The 25,209-nt window shown below is 40.0% G+C and overlaps 1 protein-coding gene across 11 annotated transcripts in view; it reads left to right on the top strand.

Annotated features, from left to right (window-relative positions):
- DOCK10 (dedicator of cytokinesis 10) overlaps positions 1-25,209 on the top strand; it is a 305,001-nt gene that overhangs the window by 64,164 nt on the left and 215,628 nt on the right. For 3 of the 11 annotated variants that reach the window (XM_024976749.2, XM_010802443.4, XM_059875934.1), the window contains exon 1: positions 14,115-25,209. This exon is cut by the window's right edge and continues 20,828 nt beyond it. The exons of 2 other annotated variants lie outside the window; for them this stretch is intronic. Coding sequence is in view for 6 of the 9 variants with exons in the window: in XM_059875956.1 (XP_059731939.1) it covers positions 2,506-2,667 (162 nt within the window). In the remaining 3 variants the exon portion in view is untranslated. 11 annotated transcript variants of the gene reach the window in all.

Genomic DNA, 25,209 nt, shown 5'->3' with positions numbered 1-25,209 from the left:
GGAAAAAGGGACCTTATCTCTGTGGGTTGATCTATCTCCTCCCCCACTTTGCCACATCCCTAGCTTAATTTCCTCTTTCAAACATCTCAGAACCCAATCCTTTTCCTGCAATTTTGAATTTGCGTGTTTGAAATTTTTCATAAGAAAACATTGGACTGTGTGTCCAGCTGTCATTCTCTGGTTTTCATCCTTCCAGCCTCTTTTCCATTGGATAACTGCAGTTGTGAATTGAATTCCCAAGAAACTAATTCTTGGAGGTTCCCTTTCCTTGATGATGGAAGTTAGAAGAGAGAGAGAGAATTTTGAGACTCCCATCAGTAATAGCAGTCCATCAATAATAGGGCTGAATTCCTCAGAGGCAGTTCAGGGATCGATGAATACAGGACTCTAATAGCCAGAAAGCACGTCATTTATTTCCCCAAAGACTTCGGCATCTGCCAGATCGTCTGACTCCAGAAGAGACCCCAGAGGTTAGCCAGCCTTAGGGAGAGATGGCTAGAAAGGAGTTTGGGATGCAAACTGCCTCTTTCCTGCCAAGCACATGGTTTGTAACTTAGGGCTCCACCTTCTCTTATTTGTAGCCCACAGGAGCTGCTGGGGAATGTTTAATGACCCCCAGTCAGTGCCTTGCTGTATTCAAGCTCTTCAGCCCTGAGCAGATGACCAGAACCTGAGGGGATGACTGGAGGGTGATAGGTCATGGGGTATGGGAGTGGGTGGGCGAGGGTGGGCACTGACATCCAGGGAGCGCCAAGGAGCAATCAGATCTGAAAAGGCACATTCATAATCATGGAAGCCCATTCCATATTTTGTCTCTGGTGGGACACCATTTATATATATATATATATATATATATATATATATATATATTCAATATGCAAGCCTGGCGGGCTAAATTGTAACCTCTCTTCAATAAATGCCCTAGTTGTTTAGAGTTAAAAAAAAAAAAAAAATGGTTTAGATTAGCACCCGGGCACTCTGACAAAGGTCCAGAGGGACTTAAAGGACTTGCCAGCATCATTAGCATTTTTTTCTTCTTTTTCCAGCCGCACTAAAATATGTTTGCCCAAAACAGAGGGAGATGAAAAACTACTGGCAGCCAGTACCTCTTAAAAGAAAAAAAATATTTTACTCCTCTGGCAAACATACCAATTAAAACGAAGCTGTGTTGTGACAGATTACAGAGCAATTAATGCCTAATTGAGCCTTCTGCTAGATGCTTCTGTGAAAGCCACTTTACTGGGGCCCGAAGTGGCCACACCTTAGAGGAAAAGAAACCTCCAAACTTCCTGTAACACTCTCTGCGCTGAGGGGCCTAGAAACCAAAGAAAACATTTTTACTTTGAATCTCCGAGAGTTACACGGACAGGATTAGCTTGACAGAAAGATCTCGACATTGTAAATCCTACTGGGGATTTCGTAGTTTCCTCATTTGTAAGCAAAATCTATTTTCCATGAGATATTTTTAGTGCAAGCATCCCTGTTGTCTTATTCTCTTGCAGTGTACCATTAGATCTTGAGGCCGGTCCAAGCCAGTCACGTGACTCCTAAGCTCTCTCGGTTCTCTCCTAAGTGACTAGTCTCTCAGGATTCAGGGAATACTAGACTCTTAACTGCCAGAGACCTTAAAGTCCTTCCTGAAGCCTTGAATTCTTATTGATAGGAGGTGAAAATGCTTTACAGCTGCTCTTCTTTTTTTTTTTTCTCTGAGAGGTCAGCTCGGCAAAGCTCGATGCCCGACCTCAGTAAACAGATATTTTCAGCCATGCAAGCCGCCTATGTAAATATAAAAATGTATCAGGCTGCAGAACTGCATGCGTGGGAACAGAACAACCGAGCCATTGAAAGAAAATCACAGGGGGAACACTAGTGTCACTCACATGGCTTTGGTTAACGCGTGCATACTTCGGATAAATCGTTTTGATTCAGCGGACTCCCCACTTTATATATAGAGTTCATTTCATTTCTGGAACTTAACGAGCTACGATAAGCACAACCCCAATCACTTAGTGAGGTGTCTAGTAAAATTTCCTTGTGCAAGTTTTTACATTAAAAAGACAACAGTCACTTTCACTCTTTATATGACACTCCTCTGCCTTGGAAAAAACATGTGAGTGTGAAGTCAATTTTTCAGTTGTTTAATGTGAAAAAGAGTGATTTGTTTGAGTGTCTGAGAGGGAAAGATATCTTTAATCAGACCTCCAAAACTGGAATTGAAGAGAATCACTGTAATGAACAGGAAACATGCTCTTGAGATGAATTGAGAAATGCTCTCTGGGCAAAATGCTCTAATATTCCTGAGTGTGTTCAGTTTCAGTGGATCAAATCTTTCCCATCTCTGCATCCAAGCTATTTGGCGGTGATCAGATGATCAGAGCTCAAGGAAGTGATTGGAGAGTGAGCTGGCTGCAGCTGCGATGTAGGCTGTTTTCAGGGACAAGGAGCCACTGTTTTTCAAACATAGCATCCACATAGAAGTTATTTTCTGGGCTCCAGGATGCAGCGATGGGCTGCACTGCCAGCATTGTTCTGCTTCAAGCTTTTCGTTCTGTGGTCCAGAGGAGCTGTCCACACATTTGTCGACGACGCCAGGAGGAACCATCCCACGAAATTTTGCCTCTGGAAATTGACGATGAAATGAGTAGACCCAGAACCCTCATCATAATGGTATGGTATCTGTGGCAAAACAGCCTCAGTTGATGAAGCTGTGATTATAGAAATGAGGCTGTCATTTGGGATTCGGGTTTTCAGCTTTAGATAAAGAAATGTGTGACCAAGAGTTTACTACTGTGGAAAATCTTTTCAGAATGATTTCATATATTATTCACAGAACTGGTTTTCTTTCTCTTATATGTGTCTTGAAAATGTACAGTTTGGTTGTCTGTTAGAAACTCTCTTCTGCCTACTGTTTTGTATTGCTGTTATTAACTTTTGTGCAGAAATCTTTGAAGCCTGGTTCAATTAAGTGGATTTTATGTTGTGGCTCTAATTTGAAAGTAGAGCCCCAAATAGGTATTTTTATATCACATGTGACTCATCCAGTTGTGTTGGCAGTTAGATCTCTAACTTCAAAGCATTTGAGGCTTTCATTTCTGGTGCTACAAGGGAAATGCCTTTCCAAAATGTTTAACTTAGGCATAAAATCAGTATGAAGTTTTTGAGAATTTTGTGGAATGCATGGTGTTTTCATTAGAAAGCTGTTTCTTGCCACTTGACAAATGACATTTTTGTCTGTGCTTTAATGATTATAGTGTTAATTCCTTCACGTGTATCTGGTTGATCAGCTAGAAAAAAGTGGAGGGTAGACTCTCCTTACCTTATGTTCAGGGAGAGATCTGCTTAGTCACTGAAATCCTGTCTTAGGATGGAAGCGGTGTGCTTAAGTTTCCAAAATTGAGGAGGCATTGAAGTCTGCGTGGTTTCAGCACAATCGACTTTTTTCTCTTAGATTTCAATGTTCGGATATCAAGGATGCAGTAAATAATGAATGATAAATACCTGTTACACCAAAAGTTTTTAAGTGAAAGTTATTTGGCTTGAGCTGTGTGTCTGAGTGACAGAATACTAAGCTGTAACATTCTAGGCCAATCTCTCCAACAAATCAATATTTGATTTTCAAAAGGCAATACTGTCCTTCAACTATTGGACTATGATTATCTCTTGGAGGGAATACTTAGTGGGAATATTTTCATTCTCTCATTATTCCCATACTGTGCTGTGCTAAGTTGCTTCAATCGTGTCCAACTCTTTGCAACCCCATGGACTATAGCCTGTCAGGTTCCTCTGTCCATGGGATTCTCCAGGCAAGAATACTGGAGTGTGTTGCCATTCCCTTCTCCAGGGGATCTTCCCAATCCAGGGGTCAAATCTGTGTCTCTTACGCTTCTGCATTGGCTGGCGGGTTCTTTATCACCCTTGCCACCACACATTCTATAGCTATGTATTACTTATGCCATCTAAGTCTTGAAAACATTTTTTCCTAATTTTACTAAATTTTTCCATCTAGAACTTTGCCCCCAAAATCATATTTCAAAGCAATTGAGAAATAAAAAGTAATAATTCACCTAATAACAGTGCCCTGTTTTTTTCAAAGATCCTTTTATTCACATGATACTTTTATGGACATTAAATGAGGTGATGATGATTTATTGATGAGGAAAACAAAGTTTAGAAAGATGGAATGCCTTGGTTATATCACACGGCTGCCAAATGCCAGAGCCTCAAGTCACACTTAGATCAATAATTCCAAAAACCAATATACTTTTTCACTCTGTTCATATTTCTAAGGAAATAATGATAAAACTGATAGAAGTGAATTTTTATGAGAAGTCTGATGGAAATGTTGGACCACTCAGAGTAAAATATGCTCATACAAAGTTATTTTGCACCTTGAAAGTTTCCAATGGGCCACTTGAAAGTTCACACATTCCCCAATTGGGCCAACCACTGTTCTCGGTACTTGGAATCCATCAATGAACAAACCCATCAAAGATCCCTGCCCTAAGTTTCAGTGTTTTACAGTGATAGCATATTTTGCAGATCTCTTTATGGAATTACTATATTAGGGTTGTAATGCTTAGTGTTCTAATTTAAGTCAATAAAACTATTCCCTATCTTCCAAGATGGTGGTTTGCAAACTTTAATGCACTTCACAATCACCTAGGAGTTCTTGTATATACAAATCCTTGTGCTCCTGGTCCCAATGACTCTACATAAGAAGATCTAGAGTGGAATCAAGGATTCTTTGCTGTGAGAGAACTTCCCACCCCCAAGCCAACTCCAGTTATTCTCAGGTTCTGATGGAGGAACAGCGTAGATGACACACTGAGACACATCACTCTGGAAACTGATCATCTAAACCCTCCACCTGGCGTCCTCCTTTAACCTTATATGCTAACTGTCTTCTAACTCTTGCTACAACCTTCTGAAAGTGGTGAAAGTGTCAGTCACTCAGTCGTGTCTGACCCTTTGCAATCCCAGGGACTATAGACTGCCAGGCTCCTCTATTCATGAAATTCTCCAGGCAAGAATACTGGAGTGGGTTGCCATTACCTTCTTCAGGGATCTTCCCAACCCAGGGACTGAGCCCAAGTCTCCTGCATCGCAGGCAGATTCTTTACCATCTGAGCCACCAAGGAAGCTCCACAAACTGATTTTTTAAATTCTCTTACTTTCCCATCAACCATTAGTCACCAAATTTTGTATATTGATTGTGTGTGTATCTGTGTCTGTGTAAGATCACAGACTCTAGAGCCAGAGATTTTAGGTTGGAATCCTAACTTCATTCCTTATTGGCTATGAGACCTTCTGCACACTTTTTAGTGACTCTGGGTCTCTTTTCCTCATCTGTAAGATGGAGGTAAGAGCTCCCTCAGCCCAGAGCTGTTGTGAGGGTTTAATGAAGTAAAGGGTGTGTTAAGTGCTTAGAATTATATCTAGATATATTAGTAAGATTATTAATAAGTAGAATCTAGGACTCCCTAACTGAAAATGTGACATTTGCAGAAAAGACCTGAAGGAGGTGACAAGTGAGTCAGGCCACCCTGAGGGGAAATGGCTCAGGCAGAAGGACCAGCCAGGGTGAAAGTCCCTGATATGGGAAGAAGCTTGGGGTGTTTGAGGACCAGTGAGGAAGTCACTGTGACTGAGTAAGCCAAGGAGAAGGTAGTAGAAGAATGTTGTGGAGGTAATGGGGGACAGATCATGTGACACTTAGCAGGCCATGATGAAGATTTGGGCTTTTTCCAAAAGTGAGAAGGGAAACCACTGGAGGGAGCAGGCACAGAAGTTAAGAGCGGGGGCTGGGGAGCCAGAATGTCAGGGTTGGAGTCCTGTCTCTGCATTGCCTCACTGATAAAACGCAGAGAGTCACAGTGCCTACCCTGTAAGATTATTGTGAGAATTCAGTTAATACTTGCAAAGAGCTTGTGCTTGGTGGGTAGTAAGTGCTATATGAACTATAAGCTTGTTAATTTGGATGGCCTTGGGCAGGGAGGTGACAGAATGGTTGCCAAGGGTCTAGGGTAGAAGCAGAAAAAGAAAAAAAGTTGCTCAGTCATGTCCCACTCTTTGCAACCCAATGGACTATCCAGTCCATGGAATTCTCCAGGCCAGAATATTGGAGTGGGTAGCCTATCCCTTCTCCAGTGGATATTCCCGACCCAGGAATCAAACCAGGGTCTCCTGCATTGTAGGTAGATTCTTTACCAGCTGAGCCACAAGGGAAGCCCAAGAATGCGGGAGTGGGTAGCCTATCCCTTCTCCAGGGGATCTTCCCGACCCAGGAATCAAACTGGGGTCTCCTGCATTAAAGGTCGATTCTTTACCGACCGAGCTATCACGGGTAGAAGCAGGGAGACTATTAATCAAGAAGCTATTACAATGATCCCCACAACAGACCTGGATAGTACTTGTTGAGATTGTGACAAGTGGCTGGATTTGGATATATTTTAATAATAGGACCAGTAGGATTTGCTTACAGATCGAACACAAGTGAGGGAAAGAGAGGAATGAGGGATGAATATATGGTATTTTAGGGTTTTTTGTCAGAGAAGGCAATGGCAACCCACTCCAGTACTCTTGCCTGGAAACTCCCATGGATGGAGGAGCCTGGTAGGCTGCAGTCCATGGGGTCACAAAGAGTCGGACATGACTGAATGACTTCACTTTCATTTTTCACTTTCATGCATTGGAGAAGGAAATGGCAACCCACTCCAGTATTCTTGCCTGGAGAATCCCAGGGACGGAGGATCCTGGTAGGCTGCTGTCTATGGGGTCACACAGAGTCGGACACGACTGAAGCAACTTAGCAGCAGCAGCAGCAGCAGCAGGGTTTTTTGTTGTTGTTTTGTTTTTTGGCCTGAACAGCCAGAAGACTGAGTTGCCATTCAAAAGGGGAAGGCTGTAGGAGAAGATTTGGCAAGTGAATCTAAGTTCACTGTTAAGACATGTCATGTTTGAAATACCTGTGAGGTCTATACATGGAGATTTCAAATAAAAGATTGTATATATAGGTCAGAGTCCCAAGGAAGAGTCTACAAGGAAGATATAATGCCTGGCACAGTATAAATAGCAATTAATGATTGATGAATGAATAAAGGATCTCTCCACTAATTTTCTATAATACTTATAGTGTGTCAATCCATTTGTAGTTAATTGTATCTTTACCTACTTCATTGAACTTTTAATTGCTTACTTACTTTTCTATTCATATTTTTATCTCACTGATAGATGGAAAACCCCATGTAGGCAGGAACTAAGCTGACTTTATGCCCTAGTGGTACCCAGTACAATTGTTTTTATAAACTAAAACTTGATATCATTGATGATTTGAAATTTGTTAACAATTGACCCCCATATGAAAAGCTCAGTTGATAAAAGCTGCTTTCTTAACTCTTCATGAAGTGTCCAGGAATAAGTTAAGAATGAAGACAGCTACTACAATAAATACAAGAGTTTGAATGTTCTTCAAAAGGCTCTGGCACTCAAGTCGTCATTATATCGAAGAATCTCATTGCTGAGTCCAAGTCCTGAGTCTTCATGGAGAGATCAGCTTTGGGCTGGCACTGATTATGGTTTGGCTGCAGAGTCCAAAATGAAAAGCCTGGTAAACGTCAAAATAAATCATTGTAGGCCCTCAGCCTTTGCAAGGGACATATGAATCCAAATAGCTGAGACTATTACAATGGCCTGTTAAAATGCATTCAAGTTTAACTGGGCAAAATGAGGAAATTCCTTCAAAACTCTACCTCTTCCAAAGTGTTTTCTCTGATGGGAGAATGAACAGAAACCCTTTCATGAATTACTTTTTCTTACACCCTTTATAGCATATTTTGTTGAAGGCCTCAGACACTAATTTAATTTATGGAGATCTGCTATTTTCTGGGGAATGTCTGTAACTTCTGATGTAATTCACTAATCACCAGCCCTGGAAGTTGACTTCCCTTTTAAGACCTATTTCCTCTCCTTCCCAACCCCCAAAGAATATTTATCTGTTTATATGGTGCAGGATAGGGATAAAATAGAAGGAGAGCAAGAAGCAAGTGCTAGCCAGGCTTCTGGTCTCTCACTATATGACCAACCCCCATGCACAATTCTAGGGTCTAAACTTGAAAGTGAAACATTTTTTAAAATCCATGAACATTTTGGGGTGTCTCTGTAATAGCAGAAACCATAAAATTTAAATTTGTGAATGCAAAGGATCTAGTGTACATAACATGCCAGACATGGCTTTGACTTTAATTTTGATTGAAGACAGGAAAATATAGTCTAATGTGGTGAGTCGGAAGGTAAACTCTCTTCTGTGAGTCAGAGCACTTACAGGATAAGCATTTCAGAGCCTGGGAGCTTCAGGTGCTGTCCAGACCTGCATTACAAGTCACCCTTTTGTGGCTATCAGGTCCAGGGCTCTGATGAACTATAGTTTATAGGTCAAATCCTGTCCACAATCTTTTTTTGTATACCTTATTAACTAAGAGTGGTTTCTAAAACTTTCAAATTTTATAAAACAAAAAAGGAAGAAAAAGAAAAAGACTGTGTAACAGAGACCATATATGGCCCACAAAGCTTAAAGTATTTACAGTCTGGCCTTTTATAGAAAAGTTTGCTGACCTTACTCTGGTGAATGATGTGGGCTCAACCAAAATGGAAACTTCTTCTTTCTTTTGTTTTTTTTTGTTTGTTTGTTTGTTTTAAACTTATTTGATTTCTACAATGTACTTGCTCTCTGCTTGTGTGTATGTGTGTGTTAGTCACTCAGTCGTGTCCAACTCTTTGCAATCCCATGGACTGTGGCTCACCAGGCTACTCTGTCCATGGAATTCTCCAGGCAAGAATACTGGAGTGGGTAGTAATTCCCTCCTCTGGGGGATCTTCCCAACCTAGGGATTAAACCCACATCTCCTGCGCTGGCAGGCAGATTCTTTAACCTCTAAGCCACTAGGGAAGCCCTGCTCTTGGCCTACCTTGATGCAAAGGAACTTAGGTTTTTCCTGGGCACCTTTTGTTCACCCAAGGGTCTGAGAACTGTTGTGATTCAATGAAGAAGCTTTAGATTTGGAGTCAGAAGCCCCGTGTCTGAGTCTGAAGCCTGTCACTTAAAAGCCCATGTGATCTGGACATGATGATTTATTTGTCTGAGTTTCTGAAATGGTGGTAACTACTATCTATTCTGTCTGTTGGAAGCACCAGAGTGTTTATTTTTATGGAATCACTTTGTAAATTAGTGGGCATTATACTAAAACAAAGTCTTGCAGGTAGGGGGCTAACTTACAGTGTCAGAGATCCATTGTAGGTCACTGTCCCAGTGAAAGTTCATTATCCGCTGAGTGACTCATCTGTGATACAAGGACACAGCTTACATTAGGGTTTTACTGTATTTGCTCCATCTCTACCCCAAAAGGCTGGAACAGTGAGTGTGGCTAGAAGAGAGGGTCCATGAGGGAATTGTCAAGCTTCTATTTGATGAGCTTTGATTAGCTTGGTCTTCAACAAATCTCCACATTTGTGTCCCCTCATGTAGAATAGGCGTAATAGTCCTTCCTTCCTGGTCAAGTTCTTTGCAAACCTGGGATAAGGAAGGAAGCTAAATGAAGGAAATGAATTATTTGTGAAACTAATGATGCCTTATCTTTGGAACTCATATTTGTTTACATTTATGTCCTATGAATGAAATCAGGACCAGAGAGAAATATACTTTGGGAGCTACTTCAAAGAAAATAAAATAATTTCTATCCTTATCCTACAATAAATATTCTAATTTAATAAAACTTGTAACCAAAGGGATTTTGCCCAGTTTCAGCTTTATGCATTCAGAGGAAATGACTTCCAAACATTCTTAATCCTGAGTAAATGTTCTTATTTCATTTTAGAGAGGTTGAATTTTGAATATACTAATGTAAGATTCCCCTGGGAAAGAAAGTTTGTGTAATGGAGTGTGAATTGAAATGGTTTGCCATAGATAGATGGGTATAATGTGGAACTTACAAGCACAGGGAATCTTTGGCAGCTATTTTTCTTTGTGAACTGAATTTGAGCTGAATCTCAAAGCCACAGAAAATGGACAAATGAATTGAATGGCTTCTCTATGGATATAAGAATTAATTGAATGTAATTGAGGCTTAGTAATTAGCAAGACAAATCTTTGAGGCCAAGGCTTACTAGACTCAAATTACATCTGGTCTCATCCTGTCCAAATAATCTTACATCTATCTAGTTCTCCAAATAAGATATATTTAGAAATGATAAGAAACAAAGATGAAATATTCCAAATCTAAAATGTAAAATTTAAAACCACCACCACACTGGTAAAGAAAAGCAGAAAGTCAGGTATATGGGGCAATGCAGAGACTTTCACCAAAAATAATTACCAAAGTAACTATATAGAGATAGAAATATATATTTATATTATAATAAAATATATATTAAAACATATAGAAAATTATGTCCTTAGTAGATATAACTGTTTGAGGACAGACCATGCTATAAAGATTCAAACAATTTTGTTACGAGTAGAAATATGTAGTTATATGGCTAGAAAAAGTAGACTCAAGAAATAAGTGGTAGCAAAAAGTTCTTTAACTTTTTAAGATACTCAAATATTAAGAAAGTCTGATTATGCTTCTTTTTGTTTTTATTTCTTTGCTTTCTAGAAGAGTAGATTTAAGGCTTATCTCCAAGTTCCAGGTTTCAATACAATGAAATCTTATGCCAACTGAGTAATATACTTGAGGATAAAAATGCATATTTTGGCAAGCCAAATGCAAATAGAGTATTTTTGTCATGCTTCAGCAAATTTCTTCTAGATAGTTGTTTTATTCTCTCATGTTTTCTTTTCATGGAGCTGATTTACTTAAGGACTAAAGTCTAGGAGTTTTGAAATTCATTTCCCATAATCTATTCTGGAATGCATTTTATTCTCTTAAGACCTTGTCCAACAAATTCAACATGTGTCAAATGAATTTGGATTGTTAATTACCTAAATATCAGAAATTGAGTAGACAGCAGAGAAACAACTGCACCTTGCCTTTGACAGGCCCAGGCAGCAAGGGCTAACTACTGCTCTTTTCTCATGGAGTCTGGCGGCAGAGACAGAGAAGACGCAAACAAATGTAAAACTGTAATCATGCTAAGTGCTTCAAATGAGAGTTACACTCTACCTTAAGATTGTCTCCTTTGAGCATCCGTCCTCAACTAGGCCACCAAGGAAGGCTTCCTCTAAGGAAGTAACGATGGAGCAGAGATCTGAAGAGTAGTAGAGGTTAAGAAGAGGGAGAGTGCCATGTGCCACTCCTAACTTTTGTTTTGTTGCCGTGGGTTAAGAAGCCTTGGTTCATTGCCCCTGTTCCATCTTCAAATTCAGCAGCATTGTATCGTCAAACAACTGACTCTGACCCCTGACTCTCCTACCTCCCTCTTTTACTTACAAAGGATCCTTGTGGATTACATTGGTCCCACTTGGACAATCCAGGACCATGTCAGGGTCAGCTGATTAGCAACCTTAATTCCATCTGCAGTCTTACTTTCCCCCTTGCCATATAAATAACATATTCACAAGTTCTGGAGCATAGGATGTGGACATCTCTGGGGGACTGTTATCTGTCTACTGAACTATTCCATGGAGTTACTTTCAGAGTTCAGTGAGTGAATACAAGTAAAAAATCAATAATGTACCCAGAACTTAGAAAGACCTAAGTTTCAGCTATTATGATTGCTTCCATCGTCTGGTTGAAACTAAGAGAGGATCACAAATTTAATATACTTTAAAGAATTATTTTAGGAAAAAGAATTGAACTGCTAAAAGGAAACTTAATTTGTGCTTCATAGAATGTGGAGAAATGGAAATTCAAAGTTAGCTTATTTACAGGAGCACTGAATAGATTATTCTACTGAATAGATTCATCTACTGAATAGATTATTCAAAGAACACCTAAGCGTATTAGAGATTCTCTTCTGTGTTATCCATCAGTTGCCACTTTTCTGAAATTTAACTTTTAATTTCTTTTTGTTTCCCCTTTATCATTTATGAAGGAATACTGTATGTTTCGAGTTCTCCAAATTATGCCAAAGATAGAAATGATAAGGAACAAAGAAAAAAAATACAAAATCTTAAAAAAAAAAAAGTCTAGAATTTAAAACCACCACAATAATAAAAAAACAAGTAGAAAATCATGTGAGACAGAAAAAGATAATACTTTTAGGTTCAATAAGGACAACTGAAGTTATTAGCTTACAGATAAAGAATGGATTATATCTTATCATTTTAAAGCTATTTCAGTGTTTTTTGATGTGAGCAGATTTTTTAATTATAGCAGATCTGTAACCATTAAGAAACTTAAGGGTCCTGGCAGTCCAGTGGTTAGGACTCTGTGCTTTTATTGCCCACTGCCAAGAACTTGGGTTCAGTCCCTGGTAGAGGAGCTAAGATCCTGCAATCCACAAGGCCAAAAAGAAGAAAAGAAATTTAAGAATTTGAAACTATGGAATCTAGATTCTTCTACAAATTGATACTCAGTTAAAGGTTTGATGAATGAATGTAAGCTATATCTTACAGGTCAGAAAATTTATAAAAGGAATCTGTGAGGGGGAAAATAAGACATGGGTTCATTTGGTAAATTACCAGCATCCATGCCATTTATTGGTCCTTTAAGTTATCAAAGGTCTTCTTGGCTTCCCTGCACTTTAGGAGAACAGACTGAATGAATATCCCACAAAATAACTTCAAATTCTGTTTTATGAGTCAGAGAAAGTAAAGATGGAAATTGTGCCCACAAAATAATAGCTCTTTAGTGAGCTCTTCCAGCTATTTGTCAAGCACTTTGCTAACAACTTTGCAGTTATCGTTTCTTGTTGCCACAACAACCCACTGGAGGATATTATTTTTATTCCCATATCACTTGAGGAAAAACTAAAGCACACAGAGTAGCTCTGCCCAATTGAAATATAATGTGAACCACATAAGTTTAAATTTTCTAGGAGCCATATCTTAAAAAGTAAAAAAGGTGAAATTAATAGTACATTTTATTGAACCCAGTATATCCAAACTCTGGTTATTCTGGCATGTAATCAATATACAATTATTAATGAGATGTTTTGCATTCTTGTTTTTTTCTTAAGTTTTCAAAATCTGGTATGCATTTGTACATATCACACATTTCAGTTGGGATGCTAAATATGTATCACAAGTACTTGCGCAGTATTCAGATTACATAAAATTTACAGTTGAAAGAGTAAATTCCCGTAGCTCAGTTGTTTCAAAATTCAAGTTTTCCAGTAACTGGATCGAGTACAGTTTGTAAAGTTAAGCCAAAATTAATGAAGATGAAGTAAAACTAAAAATTCAGTTCCTCAGTCACACTAACCACATCTCAATACCCACGTATGACTGGTGGCTGCTGCAGTGAACTGTGCAAATGTAGTGGTTACTGACCTTGCCCTTGATCACCCTCTGGTAGGAACGTGAACTGCGATTTGAACCTGGGGCTATTGCTTGTAGCCACAGTGCCACTTTGCCTCTGCCTTGAAAAGCCAGGGAGTGGTGGGCAGCACCAGCCTCTGCCCACCTTTACCAGCGCATTCTCTATTGCCTTGCCACGGACCTTTGTTTCTCTGATTTAAAGAAAACTAACAACAAAAAATAGTTCATTTACTTTCTTTAACGCATGTAGGGAGTGGGCAGGGGAGGTGTATCTATTAATATGAAGATTTGGGGTGAATTAAAAATCTGTCTTTTTTCACCTGTTCCTAGTAAATTTTTCTAAGGTATGTAAATATCCTTATCAGGTTGGCAAATGAGTCAAATATATATTTTAAAATTGATTAATTAGTTAATTAATTAAAAATGGACAAGCTACCCAGGCTAGGACTTCCCTGGTGGCTCAGACAGTAAAGCGTCTGTCTACAATGCGGGAGACCCTGGTTCGAGCCCTGAGTTGGGAAGATGCCCTGGAGAAGGAAATGGCAATCCACTCCAGTACTATTGGCTGGACAATCCCATGGACAGAGGAGCCTGGTAGGCTACAGTCTATGGGGTCGCAAAGAGTCGGACACGACTGAGCGACTTCACTTTCACCCAGGCTAGAGATGGAGTCAGGGACAAGCCCAGTGTGGCTCTTATCGAACATGCAGACTACCACTTTCCCTGAAACCTAGAGCCACCACCTACCCCCCTCCCACCCCCACTTTCCATATCACCAACCTCCCTCACTCCACCTTCCTACCGTCTCTGGCTCTCAAGCAGCCACGCCCACCCCACCAACTCCACCCACGTTTTCTTCACTCCTGTAGCCTGGTCACGCCCACTTTCCCCACTGCACCCCCCTGCCTTCTGTCTCTATTGATTCAGGTATGTGCCATGGCATTCCTTTGCTGTGTCCAGTATGGCAAGCTGCTTGGCAATTTTCTTAAAAATTCATTGTTTCCCATGTAGATTATATAGAATAATAAGATGGTATGAATTGAGGATGATAGAATCCAGTTGCCTCATTTGTAGGGTAAAAACCAGAGCCAAAAAGGTAAATGCACATATCTGTGGCTTTCATAAGGGTTGGTGACAGAACAAGGACCTTTGCCCGGATCTCAAAATGATGAAACCTTCACTCTTTTAAATTCCACACTCTTCCTTTCTTAATCCAAAGATAATGGGCCAGAGCATGTGTACAGTTTTAGGTAAAACCACATAATTCCTAACTGCAAAATAGTAATAACATCAGTAGTATAGCAAATTGTATCCAGTCTCTGATTATTTTAGAAAAATAAATTTATATGGAGTTGAAAATAAATTTTGTCATTTAGTAAATAAGGACTCTTACTCCAGACTACTCTCTTGAATTTCAGTTCAGTCGCTCAGTTGTATCTGACCCTTTGCAACCCCATGGACTGCAGCATGCCAGGCTTTCCTGTCCATCACCAGATCCTGGAGCTTTCTCAAACTCATGTCCATTGAGTCAGTGATGCCATCCAACCATCTCATCCTCTATTGTCCCCCTCTTTTCCTGCCTTCAGTCTTTCCCAGCATCAAGGTCTTTTCCAGTGAGTCAGTTCTTCACATCAGGGGGCTAAAGTATTGGAGTTTCAGCTTCAGCATCAGTCCTTCCAATGAATATTCAGGGTTGATTTCCTTGAGGATTGACTGGTTTGATTTCCTTGCAGTCCAAGAGACTCTGAAGAGTCTTCTCCAACACAACAGTTTCAAAAGCATCTATTCTTTGGTGCTTTCTTTATAGTCCAACCCTCACATCCATACATGACTACTGGAAAAACCGTAGCTTTGACTAGATGGACCTTTGTCAGCAAAGTAATGTCTCTGCTTTTTAATATGCTGTCTAGGTTGGTCAGAGAAGGCAATGGCACCCCGCTCCAGTACTCTTGCCTGGAAAATCCCATGGACAGAGGAGCCAGGTAGGCTCCAGTCCATGGGGTCGCTAAGGGTCAGACATGACTGAGCGACTTCACTTTCACTTTCATGCATTGGAGAAGGAAATGGCAACCCACTCTAGTATTCTTGCCTGGAGAATCCCGGGGACAGAGGAACCTAATGGGCTACCATCTATGGGGTCGCACAGAGTCAGATACGACTGAAGCAACTTAGCAGCAGCAGCAGCTAGGTTGGTCATAGATTTCTTCCAAGGAGCAAGTGTCTTTTAATTTCATGGCTGCAGTCACCATCTGCAGTGATTTTGAAGCCCAAAAATAAAGTCTCTCACTGTTTCCATTGTTATCCCATCTATTTGTCATCAAGTGATGAGATCGGATGTCATGATCTTAATTTTTTGAATGTTGAGTTTTAAGCCAACTTTTTCACTATCCTCTTTCACTTTCATCAAGAGGCTCTTTAGTTCTTCTTCACTTTCTGCTGTAAGGGTGGTGTCATCTGCATATCTGAGGGTATTGATATTTCTCCTGGCAATCTTGATTTCAGCTTGTGCTTCATCCAGCCCAGCATTTGTCATGATGTACTCTGCATATAAGTTAAATAAGCAGGGTGACAATATACAGCCTTGACATTTTCCTTTCCCAATTTGAACCAGTCTGTTGTTCCATGTCCAGTAATAACTGTTGCTTCTTGACCTGCATACTGATTTCTCAGGAGGCAGGTAAGATGGTCTGGTATTCCTGTCTCTTGAAGAATTTTGCACAGTTTGTTGTGATCCACACAGTCAAAGGCTTTGGTATAGTCAGTAAAGCAGAAGTAGATGTTTTTCTGGAACTCTCTTGCTTTTTCTACGATCCTGCAGATCTTGGCAATTTGACCTCTTGAATTTACCTGAAGGATTAAATACTAAGAAAATGAGTTCTGGTTAATCTGCAGAATAAACCTATATCCTGGGTGTCTTGGTAGTCCCAGAGCAGGAAGAGCAAAGGAAAAAAAAAGATAAATCACTTTCTCATAATCTCTTCAGATTGAAGAGCTTACAGAGTTCTACTTTGAGAACTGAAGTGTATCTGTTACCTTCCAGAACTCTGAACCACAAAATACTGTGCTGTACCAGAAAGACAAGTATGTAATGACAAAACATGGGATTTGATGTCAGACCTGTGCCATTTGAAAAATGTGGGACTATGGGAGAATTCCTTGCATTCTTGGAATCTCAGTGTCCCAGTTTGCAGCATGGCAGTGGGTCTTCACGGTGCTGTTGACCATCTAAGTGGAAATTGAGGAAAACCACTTAGGACAGTGCTCCCATTCCCAAGGAGAATGTACCTCTTTTTCATCAGTGAAGTGAGAAAAATATCCAGTGTGTACCTGTATCATAATTAAAGTAGTAACTTTTGTAAGTGAAGTGTAATAACTTCTGTAAGTGAAAATTAACACTATTTTGTGTTAATTCCAAAGGAGACATTTTGGAATGTTTGACTGCTCCTCACTTTTCCAGATAAGAAAACTGAAATGCTAAAAGAGACAGCGAGTAAACAAGGGGACTCAGTGAAAAAGCCAGTGAACCAAATGACATACCCCAACCAAAGCCCTTGGAAGAAATAAGTGGACCAAAAGCTAGAGATTGAGATTAAGGACAAAGAGACGGAGGCAGGGAAGAGGCTCACTGAACAGGGAGAGAAATGAAGTGTAAAATGCCTTTTCCTCTCTCAAATCCAAGTGGTGTGAGGTTGCTAAAGGGTCCTTTTGTAAGGCTTGCTTAAAACCAGTCTGCTTGTGTACCACTGTCAAACTATGGAACATTTCAATCAGTGTCATTCTTCTACTCTGTTTTTTTCTTTTTTTCCCTTGAAGATATTTGTTCTTTCATAATGGCTACCATACTGTGTCCCATTTTTACCCATGCTGTTGAAAAAGAATGGTGATGGGTTTTCAGTTAAAGATTGCATTAGTATATCCCTCTTATTTCTTTAGTTCTGAAACTTGAGTGGAGCATGGCAGACCTGTAACTGATGAAATTGGGTGGAATCACATCTTCAGGGTCTGATTAGAGGATTTTGTTTTGATTGACAGGCAAGTGAACCAGTGAGCACTTTTAGAAATGTCATCTTAATGAATATCCCTGTCATGCAAGGGAGTGTGCTAGTCCGACTCTTTGCAGCCCTATGGACTGTAGCCTGCCAGCCTCCTCTGTCTGTGGGATTCTCCAGGCAAGAATACTGGAGTGGGTTGCCATGCCCTTGTCCAAGGGAGCTTCCCAATCCAGGGATTGAACCAGTGTCTCTTATGTCTCCTGCATTGGCAAGTAGCTTCTTTACCACTAGTGCCACCTGGAAAGCCCAGCCCTGTAGTAGTCATTTGCAAAAATGTGAGGAATAAAGAGACAATAAAGAGACGCTCTTCTTTAAATACATCCTTTTTTTTTCACAGCTAAAATGAAAAGAAATTATGAACTGTAGCTGAGTTCATCACAAAGCAGTAAGCACCATTGGAATCACTTAAGTTCTCCTTCAGATTCTTTTTAGATCTACCATAGAGACAGTGTATTTCACTGTAGATGTGTTAAGGTCGTTGAGGATCATCAGTACTGTAGATTACTTCTTTAAAGATCAAGATTGAAAAGAGAAACAGGATTGTGAAGTTATAGTATTACTAAGTTGGAGAAGGCAATGGCACCCCACCCCAGTACTCTTGCCTGGAAACTCCCATGGACGGAGGAGCCTGGTAGGCTATATTCCATGGGGTCGCTAAGGGTCGGACACGACTGAGTGACTTCAACTTTCACTTTTCACTTTCATGCATTGGAGAAGGAAATGGCAACCCACTCCAGTGTTCTTGCCTGGAGAATCCCAGGGACGGGGGAGCCTGGTGGGCTGCTGTCTATGGGGTTGCATAGAGTTGGACACGACTGAAGTGACTTAGCAGCAGCAGCAGCAGTATTACTAAGTAGGGCTTCTGTGGTGGCTCAGCGGTAAAGAATTCACTTGCCAGTGCAGGAGATGTAGATTTAATCTCTGGGTCGAGAAGATTCCCTGGAGAAGGAAATGGCAGCCCACTCCAATATTCTTGCCTGAGAAATCCCACGGACAGAGGAGGCTAGCCGGGCTACAGTCCATGGGACTGCAAAGAGTCAAACTCGACTTAGTTACTAAACAACAACAACAGTTACTACTAAGTAAATTCTAGAGGATTGTAGAAGCCTCAGTTAGGGAGGACAGCTACTTCTTCAAACAGCTGCACATTGTTAAAACTCCCTTGGAAAAAGCAGAGAGCGCAGGCTCAAGCTGAGACCACAGAGAAGTAAACGAATTGTAGCTGAACAGCTTTGCCCTGGTGTTCTGCAGAAGACACTGTGCTTCTCTGAAGCTTTACTGCCTGGACTTGGCAAACCCTACTTTCATTTTACCGCTCCAACTTTCTGCCTCTTTTTAATTGTAGTTTGTATCAATAGATCTGTGTGCTTGCGTGTGTCTATGGCTCTGTTTTGCAGTCAAAGAAACTTCCCAACACTGTGTTGTCTTTAAACATTCAGCGTCATTATATCCATATATGCACAGTTGATTTACATGTCTGAATCCATGTAGCTGTATAGCCAGATATGGATAGTATGTCAGTTAGCTAGTAGCCAGCATTTTAAATGGAGCCTGGTGTGTCTGGAAAATGAAATCTACTTCCTTATTTAGCCATTTAAGACTGGATCTGTTATTTCAGAACCTCGTGATGATAAAGCCAATGACAATAAAATTTTTGAGATAGAAATCTTAGCCGATATTCTCATCACCGACTCAATGGACATGAGTTTGAGCAAACTCCAGGGGATGGTGAAGGACAGGGAAGCCTGGTGGGCTACAGTCCATGGGGTCACAAAAAATCAGACATGACTGAGCAACTGAACAACAAAATTCTCATTTCATCTCTTACATTATAGCAATAAATGTCGATTTATCACTATTTTACGAAGAATACCAAAAATGCAATAGCAAAGGGATGTGTCAGTCCCAAACAGATTAAAAGAAGTAACATGCTGAAGACCTCATAAGGAAGTGGAAAATTGAGACTAGGGGCTGATTGGCTGTGTAGACCTGCACTTCATACCTTCCAAAGCACAGCCATTTCTGGCAGAGAAGGGCTTACTGAGCCCCAGTACTTGCCCTGACTTGGATTATTTTGTGCTTAGACTTTGTGCTTATGCTTTGTGGTTTAACGAATCCAGAGTTTAAACTATTCTTAGTTCCTAGAGGTTATTTTCTGATGCTCTTCTTTAAATACCACATGGGAATAATTTTAGTCAGTGAAACTAGACATACCATTTTCTGTTAGCTTTGTCCTTGCCATTTTTGTTTCTCACGTGATCAATTTCCCAGCCAATGCTCCCTTTTATGTGCTTGATTGTGGCCATAATTTAACATTGTTTTACTTTTCCAGTGGTTATCTGTCTCCACATTAAAAGGTGCAGACTTACATCAACCCATTGAAATTCAGCTAGTGATTTCTATGTAGGTGTTTCTTCAAAATAATGACTAGAAAGCTCCAGTGGCAGAAGGGTAAAAGTCAGGGCAGAATAAAGTCTATCAGTTTTTTCTCTTTTATATTGTTTTGTTTCCTATAAATAAGTATATACCATGTGAGCAAGGTAAATCATGTATATCTGTATAAAATGAAACAGTGAAAATACTTGAGGGATCTTACTCAAACCTCTTGCTCACATTTCCGCATTTCTCTCATGCCCCTACACATAATCATCATTGTTAATAACATCTACATATATGTGGTTTTCCTTTTTTTGCAAAATTAATAAGATGTTTAGTATGTGGTACACCAAGAGATCTTTTCAGTCACAAAGGTAAGCATGATTATGACCCAGAACATGAGGACACAGAGTCAGTTTTTGGTCTAATTTCTCATTGCAATTTGGCCAGGGGGCCTGTGATAGTCACTGATGTAACATACTTTCTGTCATTTACCAGCAGTAAGTATGTGTGTGTGCTCAGTCGTGTCCAACTTGTTGTGACCCCATGGAATAGCCTGCCAGCTTCCTCAGTCCATGGGATTTTTTTCAGGCAAGAATACTAGAATGGGCTGCCATGCCCTACTCCAGGGGATCTTCCTGACCTAGGGATTGAACCCATGCCTCCTGCATCTCCTGCATTGGCAGGTGGATTCTTTACCATTGAGCCACCCAGGAAGCCTCACTTTCACAGTCACCTAATTAAATGACAATTTTGGTTACTTGATTATAAAATAATGCTTTAGGTATATCCTGCTGCTGCTAAGTCGCTTCAGTCGTGTCCGACTCTGTGCGACCCCATAGACGGCAGCCCACCAGGCCCTGCCATCCCTGGGATTCTCTAGGCGAGAACACTGGAGTGGGTTGCCATTTCTTCCTCCAATGCATGAAAGTGAACAGCGAAAGTGAAGTCACTCAGTCGTGTCCAACTCTTAGCGACCCCATGGACTGCAGCATACCAGGCTCCTCCGTCCATGGGATTTTCCAGGCAAGAGTACTGGAGTGGGGTGCCATTGCCTTCTCCAGGTATATCCTACCCATTGCTAAACCACTGGGCAGACCCTGAAATTTTCACTTATAATGTAGTTCTTCATATTAGATAAAGACTAACAGATAAATGGAATTTTATCTGTTTATCCTGGCATATTCTGTGCCCAATGAGTGGGGTCATTTCATGAGCTTTTACTATTTTTAGCATCTACAATATTTTGGACCTAAGTGATTTGTGTATAATTCCTGCCTCTTTCATTTTAAATGTGGTTAAATGTGAGCCCCTATGCTTTTACCTGAGTATCTGCTTAGGGTAAAATATTTAACTTTATAAGCATGTGCTAGTTGGCATTGAAGAGTTCAATCTATGTTGTTCATAGCCTCAATACAATATAGTTGGCCATACACCTGACAAAATAGTAAGGTCCATTTCCAAAGAAACTTGCTACATAGGCCATTATAATCTTTGTGACACTTAGCATTTTTCTGCAACTTTAGAATGAAAGTCATTCTGCTTTGTCTCGGGAGCACTGTGTGATACCTACATATGATCAGTTTCACAATTCACCTATAAGAGGCAGTAGTCTTATTGACTTCCAAAAAGAGGAAAGAAACATTTAAGACTTTCAGAAATTAGAAACACACATTTGCTTTTTGTTGCCCTGGGAATTACCTTCAGGAACTTATAGGTGCAGAAAAGTAGAAATCAGAAAGCCTGCCTTATGTAAATCTTAATAGAATTTGTGATAATTTTATGTATTCAAAATAGTCCCTGGATGGACCTAGAGGTTATCATACTGAGTGAAGTATTTCTTATATGTTGAAGTGTAAGAAGGTTCCCTTTTCTCCACACCCTCTCCATGTTTACCTTACACAGGTAAACATGTGTAACATCATTTTACTGCAAGGAGGCCATGATTTTTAGAGTGGTTTATGTTATATCCTAAAGGAGATCAGTCCTGGTGTTCATTGGAAGAACTGATGTTGAAGCTGAAACTCCAATACTTTGGCCACCTGATGCAAAGAGCTGACTCATTGAAAAAGACCCTGATGCTGGGAAAGATTGAGGGCAGGAGGAGAAGGGGAAAGACAGAGGATGAGATGGTTGGATGGCATCACCAATTCAATGGACATGGGTTTGGGTGGACTCCAGGAGTTAGTGATTGACAGGGAGGCCTGGCATGCTGCAATTCATGGGGTCACAAAGAGTCAGACACGACTGAGCAACTGAACTGAACTGAACTGATATTATACCCTAATGCAAAGAAGCCTTACTTCTTATCAAATAGAGTTCTCTCTCTCTCTCTCTCTCTTTTTTTTTTTTTTTTTTTTTTGCCACAGGGCTTGTGGTATTTAGTTCCCCAACCAGAGATTGAACCTGGACCCTTGATAGTGAAAGCACAGAGTTCTAACCACTGGACCACCAAGGACATCCCCAGGGTTCTCTTTCTAAAATGAGCATGAGGTACAGAGATAGGACCATGACTGGGGAAACATCCATATATATTCTCCTAGCAGCCCACCTAAGTTTTTGATATTAAGAATAGAGAGCCCCTTCAGAAATGTTTTTTGAAAGAACTTGGAGGGAAAGAGAGGGCTGTGAGTGGATGGTTTATAAACTGAGCACTTTGTTTGCCAAATATCTGAAGGCGTCAGTGAGTCTGTTGTGCCCACTTGCATTTTTTCAGGATAATGTTAATCAATTTGCTCAATTCTGCTATAGATAGTAAGTAATTACATTCCCTGGAAACCACAGTGGCATGATTAATAATACATTATAATTTCCAAAAGTAGCATTTCACTCAGCATTTAAAAGTGCTCAGCTCTTTGAAAAGTAAGCTTTTTTGTATATAAGAAATATGGGTAGAGTGAAATTTACTTTTTCGAAAATAATTCTGTGAAAATGAAAATATTGTAAAGTTTTCCCCGAGGACTTCTGGCCCCTCCTGTGTAAATGAGTACAATTTAAGATGCTTCTTTAAGCATTTTCAAATAAATTCTTAAGAAATAATGCTGTAGGCTTCAGAGTTAAGTATACTACATGGGAGTTTTAGGGAAGCCATGTAAATGCTTAAGAATTATGGAGCACCTGCTAAATTACAGTTCTGAGACTAAGATCTCTCGAGGGTAAAAAAGTAATTAAGCCACTGGCTCTGTACCTGAGAAGATAGCGCAGCAAGACGGCATTTGGCCTGTGCTAAATAAGTGAATACAATCTAAAGAGAAATAAGGTAATTACCACGAGAGAAACACAAAGAAACTGCCTTGAGGTTTCAACAGGGGAATAAAGAAGGCGGGAACCCATCCTAGAAGAGCTAGATTATAGACTATATAAAGCAGAGGTCCCTAACCTTTTGGGCATCAGAGACCAGTTTCGTAGAAAACAGTTGTTCCACCGACTAGGGCGATACGGGCAATAGGGAGCGGCTGTAAATACAGATGAAGCTTTGCTCTCTCACCCACTGTTCACCTCCTGCTGTGCAGCCTGGTTCCCAACAGGCCATGGACTGGTACTGGTCCATGACCTGGGAGTTGAGAACCCCTGATATATGGCATCGCATTGGGAGATGAGGACAGATAAGCAAACTACCGACCAGTCGTGTCTAAACATTGACCTTGCCATCAAAGGTGCTTAACAGTGGCTGTTGTGGCACATGCAGTCAGTAAACATTTACTTAATATTTTCTACATGCCAAGCTCTGCCCCTGCCCCTACACAACATGAAATTTGGTCACTTTCGGCATTCTGACCAGATCGCACACTGTGAAGTTAAAGCCCTTGGCATTGAATAGTTCTATTCTTCTATGCACTTAAAAGGTTGAATGATTATGTTTTGGGGAAAATATACATTACCAGATCCTCAATATAATTGTGTCTTAGAGTCAACCTAATAATTATTAATATATTTCAAGCAATTAAAATCTAATTAATAAGAGTTGTCTTCTACAAAATTAGTATCTCTTATCTGACATAGTGATGTTAACATAACCCACCAAAGAGAAGCATTTTTGCTGTGGTCATCTACAGTAGAAGTAACTTGGCAGTATAAGTGGATAGGACAGTCCCATCTCTACCCTTAGCCATTCTGCATTCATCCTTCTCCTAGTCTTGGGCTCATGAAATGTGAGTTCTTTGAACATTGCTCATCCCTTCTAAGGGAGAAGAAAAGAAGAAAAATTAATGAAGAGAAGAGGGTTCTGCTTTTTTGGAGTGCATGTTGCTGAAAGGAAAATGTAAAGTTGAACTTGTTGATGATATCCAAGACCAGTAATCATATTTTCCTAGAAATATTTAAAGCCCAAGATTTAAACCTATGAAATAATAAAACCAGGTTTTATTCCTGGTCCCTTGTTTTCCTGTGCTTCTTTAAGTCCTCAAGAAGGAATTAGTGGTGAATTGGGTGGTGTCTATTTCAAAAAGTTTTGTTGAAAAATTAAGCTATGTTGAAGAATGATTTGTATTTAGAAAATTAAATGTCGACTGGTTATCAAATAGCTTTTCATTTTATAGCAACTTATCATTTAAAGAGTTTTTCTAATTCACCTTAAATTCTATGGCATATTTTTTTATTTCATCTAAACACAGAGAGTCTTCTAAATTTCACCAAGGAAAATTCCCACAAGAGGCTTATTAACATGCTGTAGCCCACTGCATCCTGCATTGTCATCCTCCTCCCAAATATAACATTTTAAACAGGTATTTTGAAAATATAAGATGTAGAAAATGGCTCTTTGATTGGCAAAAACATGATGATTTCAGACCAAATCGTCTTTATGTCTCTGAGTTCATCCAGTTGTACCTCCCACCAACACATACATCCTAAGTGCCTCCTTGAACTTTTCTCCTCTACTTTGCTCTGTTCTGCAATGGATGTGAATATTATATTATCCCTTTGCAGGTATTTGCATATGAAACCTTGTTTCCCAGGCATTAAGAAACAAACAGGTTTTGTAATAATGAGCTCCAGATATCTTTAGAGTGAAATAGTCCTTCCCTGAATCAACCCACGTAGGAGTAACTGTACTCCTTACACGAAGGCCAACCTTATTAAATTTTATAGTAGGCAGATTAAATTCAAGCTGAGAAGTTGCTAATTGTCCATTGTTGATAATATATCAAAATGGTTTGGGGAAAATGGGCTTGAACCTGTACTGGAGAATTTTATTATAACTTTGGTTTTCTCCCTTTTCAGTCTTTCATACCATCACTGCTGCTGTTATTAAAATAAAAATTTCCCATTCTATATTATACCAACTCCAAATTTTCAATTACTTGTCATTCATGGTTTAAGAAAAGCTGGGAGCAATGCCAGATTCCTATTATCATGCTTCCTCTTTAT

Source organism: Bos taurus, chromosome 2 (assembly GCF_002263795.3).
Source record: "Bos taurus isolate L1 Dominette 01449 registration number 42190680 breed Hereford chromosome 2, ARS-UCD2.0, whole genome shotgun sequence".
NCBI lineage: Eukaryota > Metazoa > Chordata > Mammalia > Artiodactyla > Bovidae > Bos > Bos taurus.
Note: the sequence above shows the minus strand (reverse complement) of the source record. Positions and strands in the feature narration are given on the sequence as shown.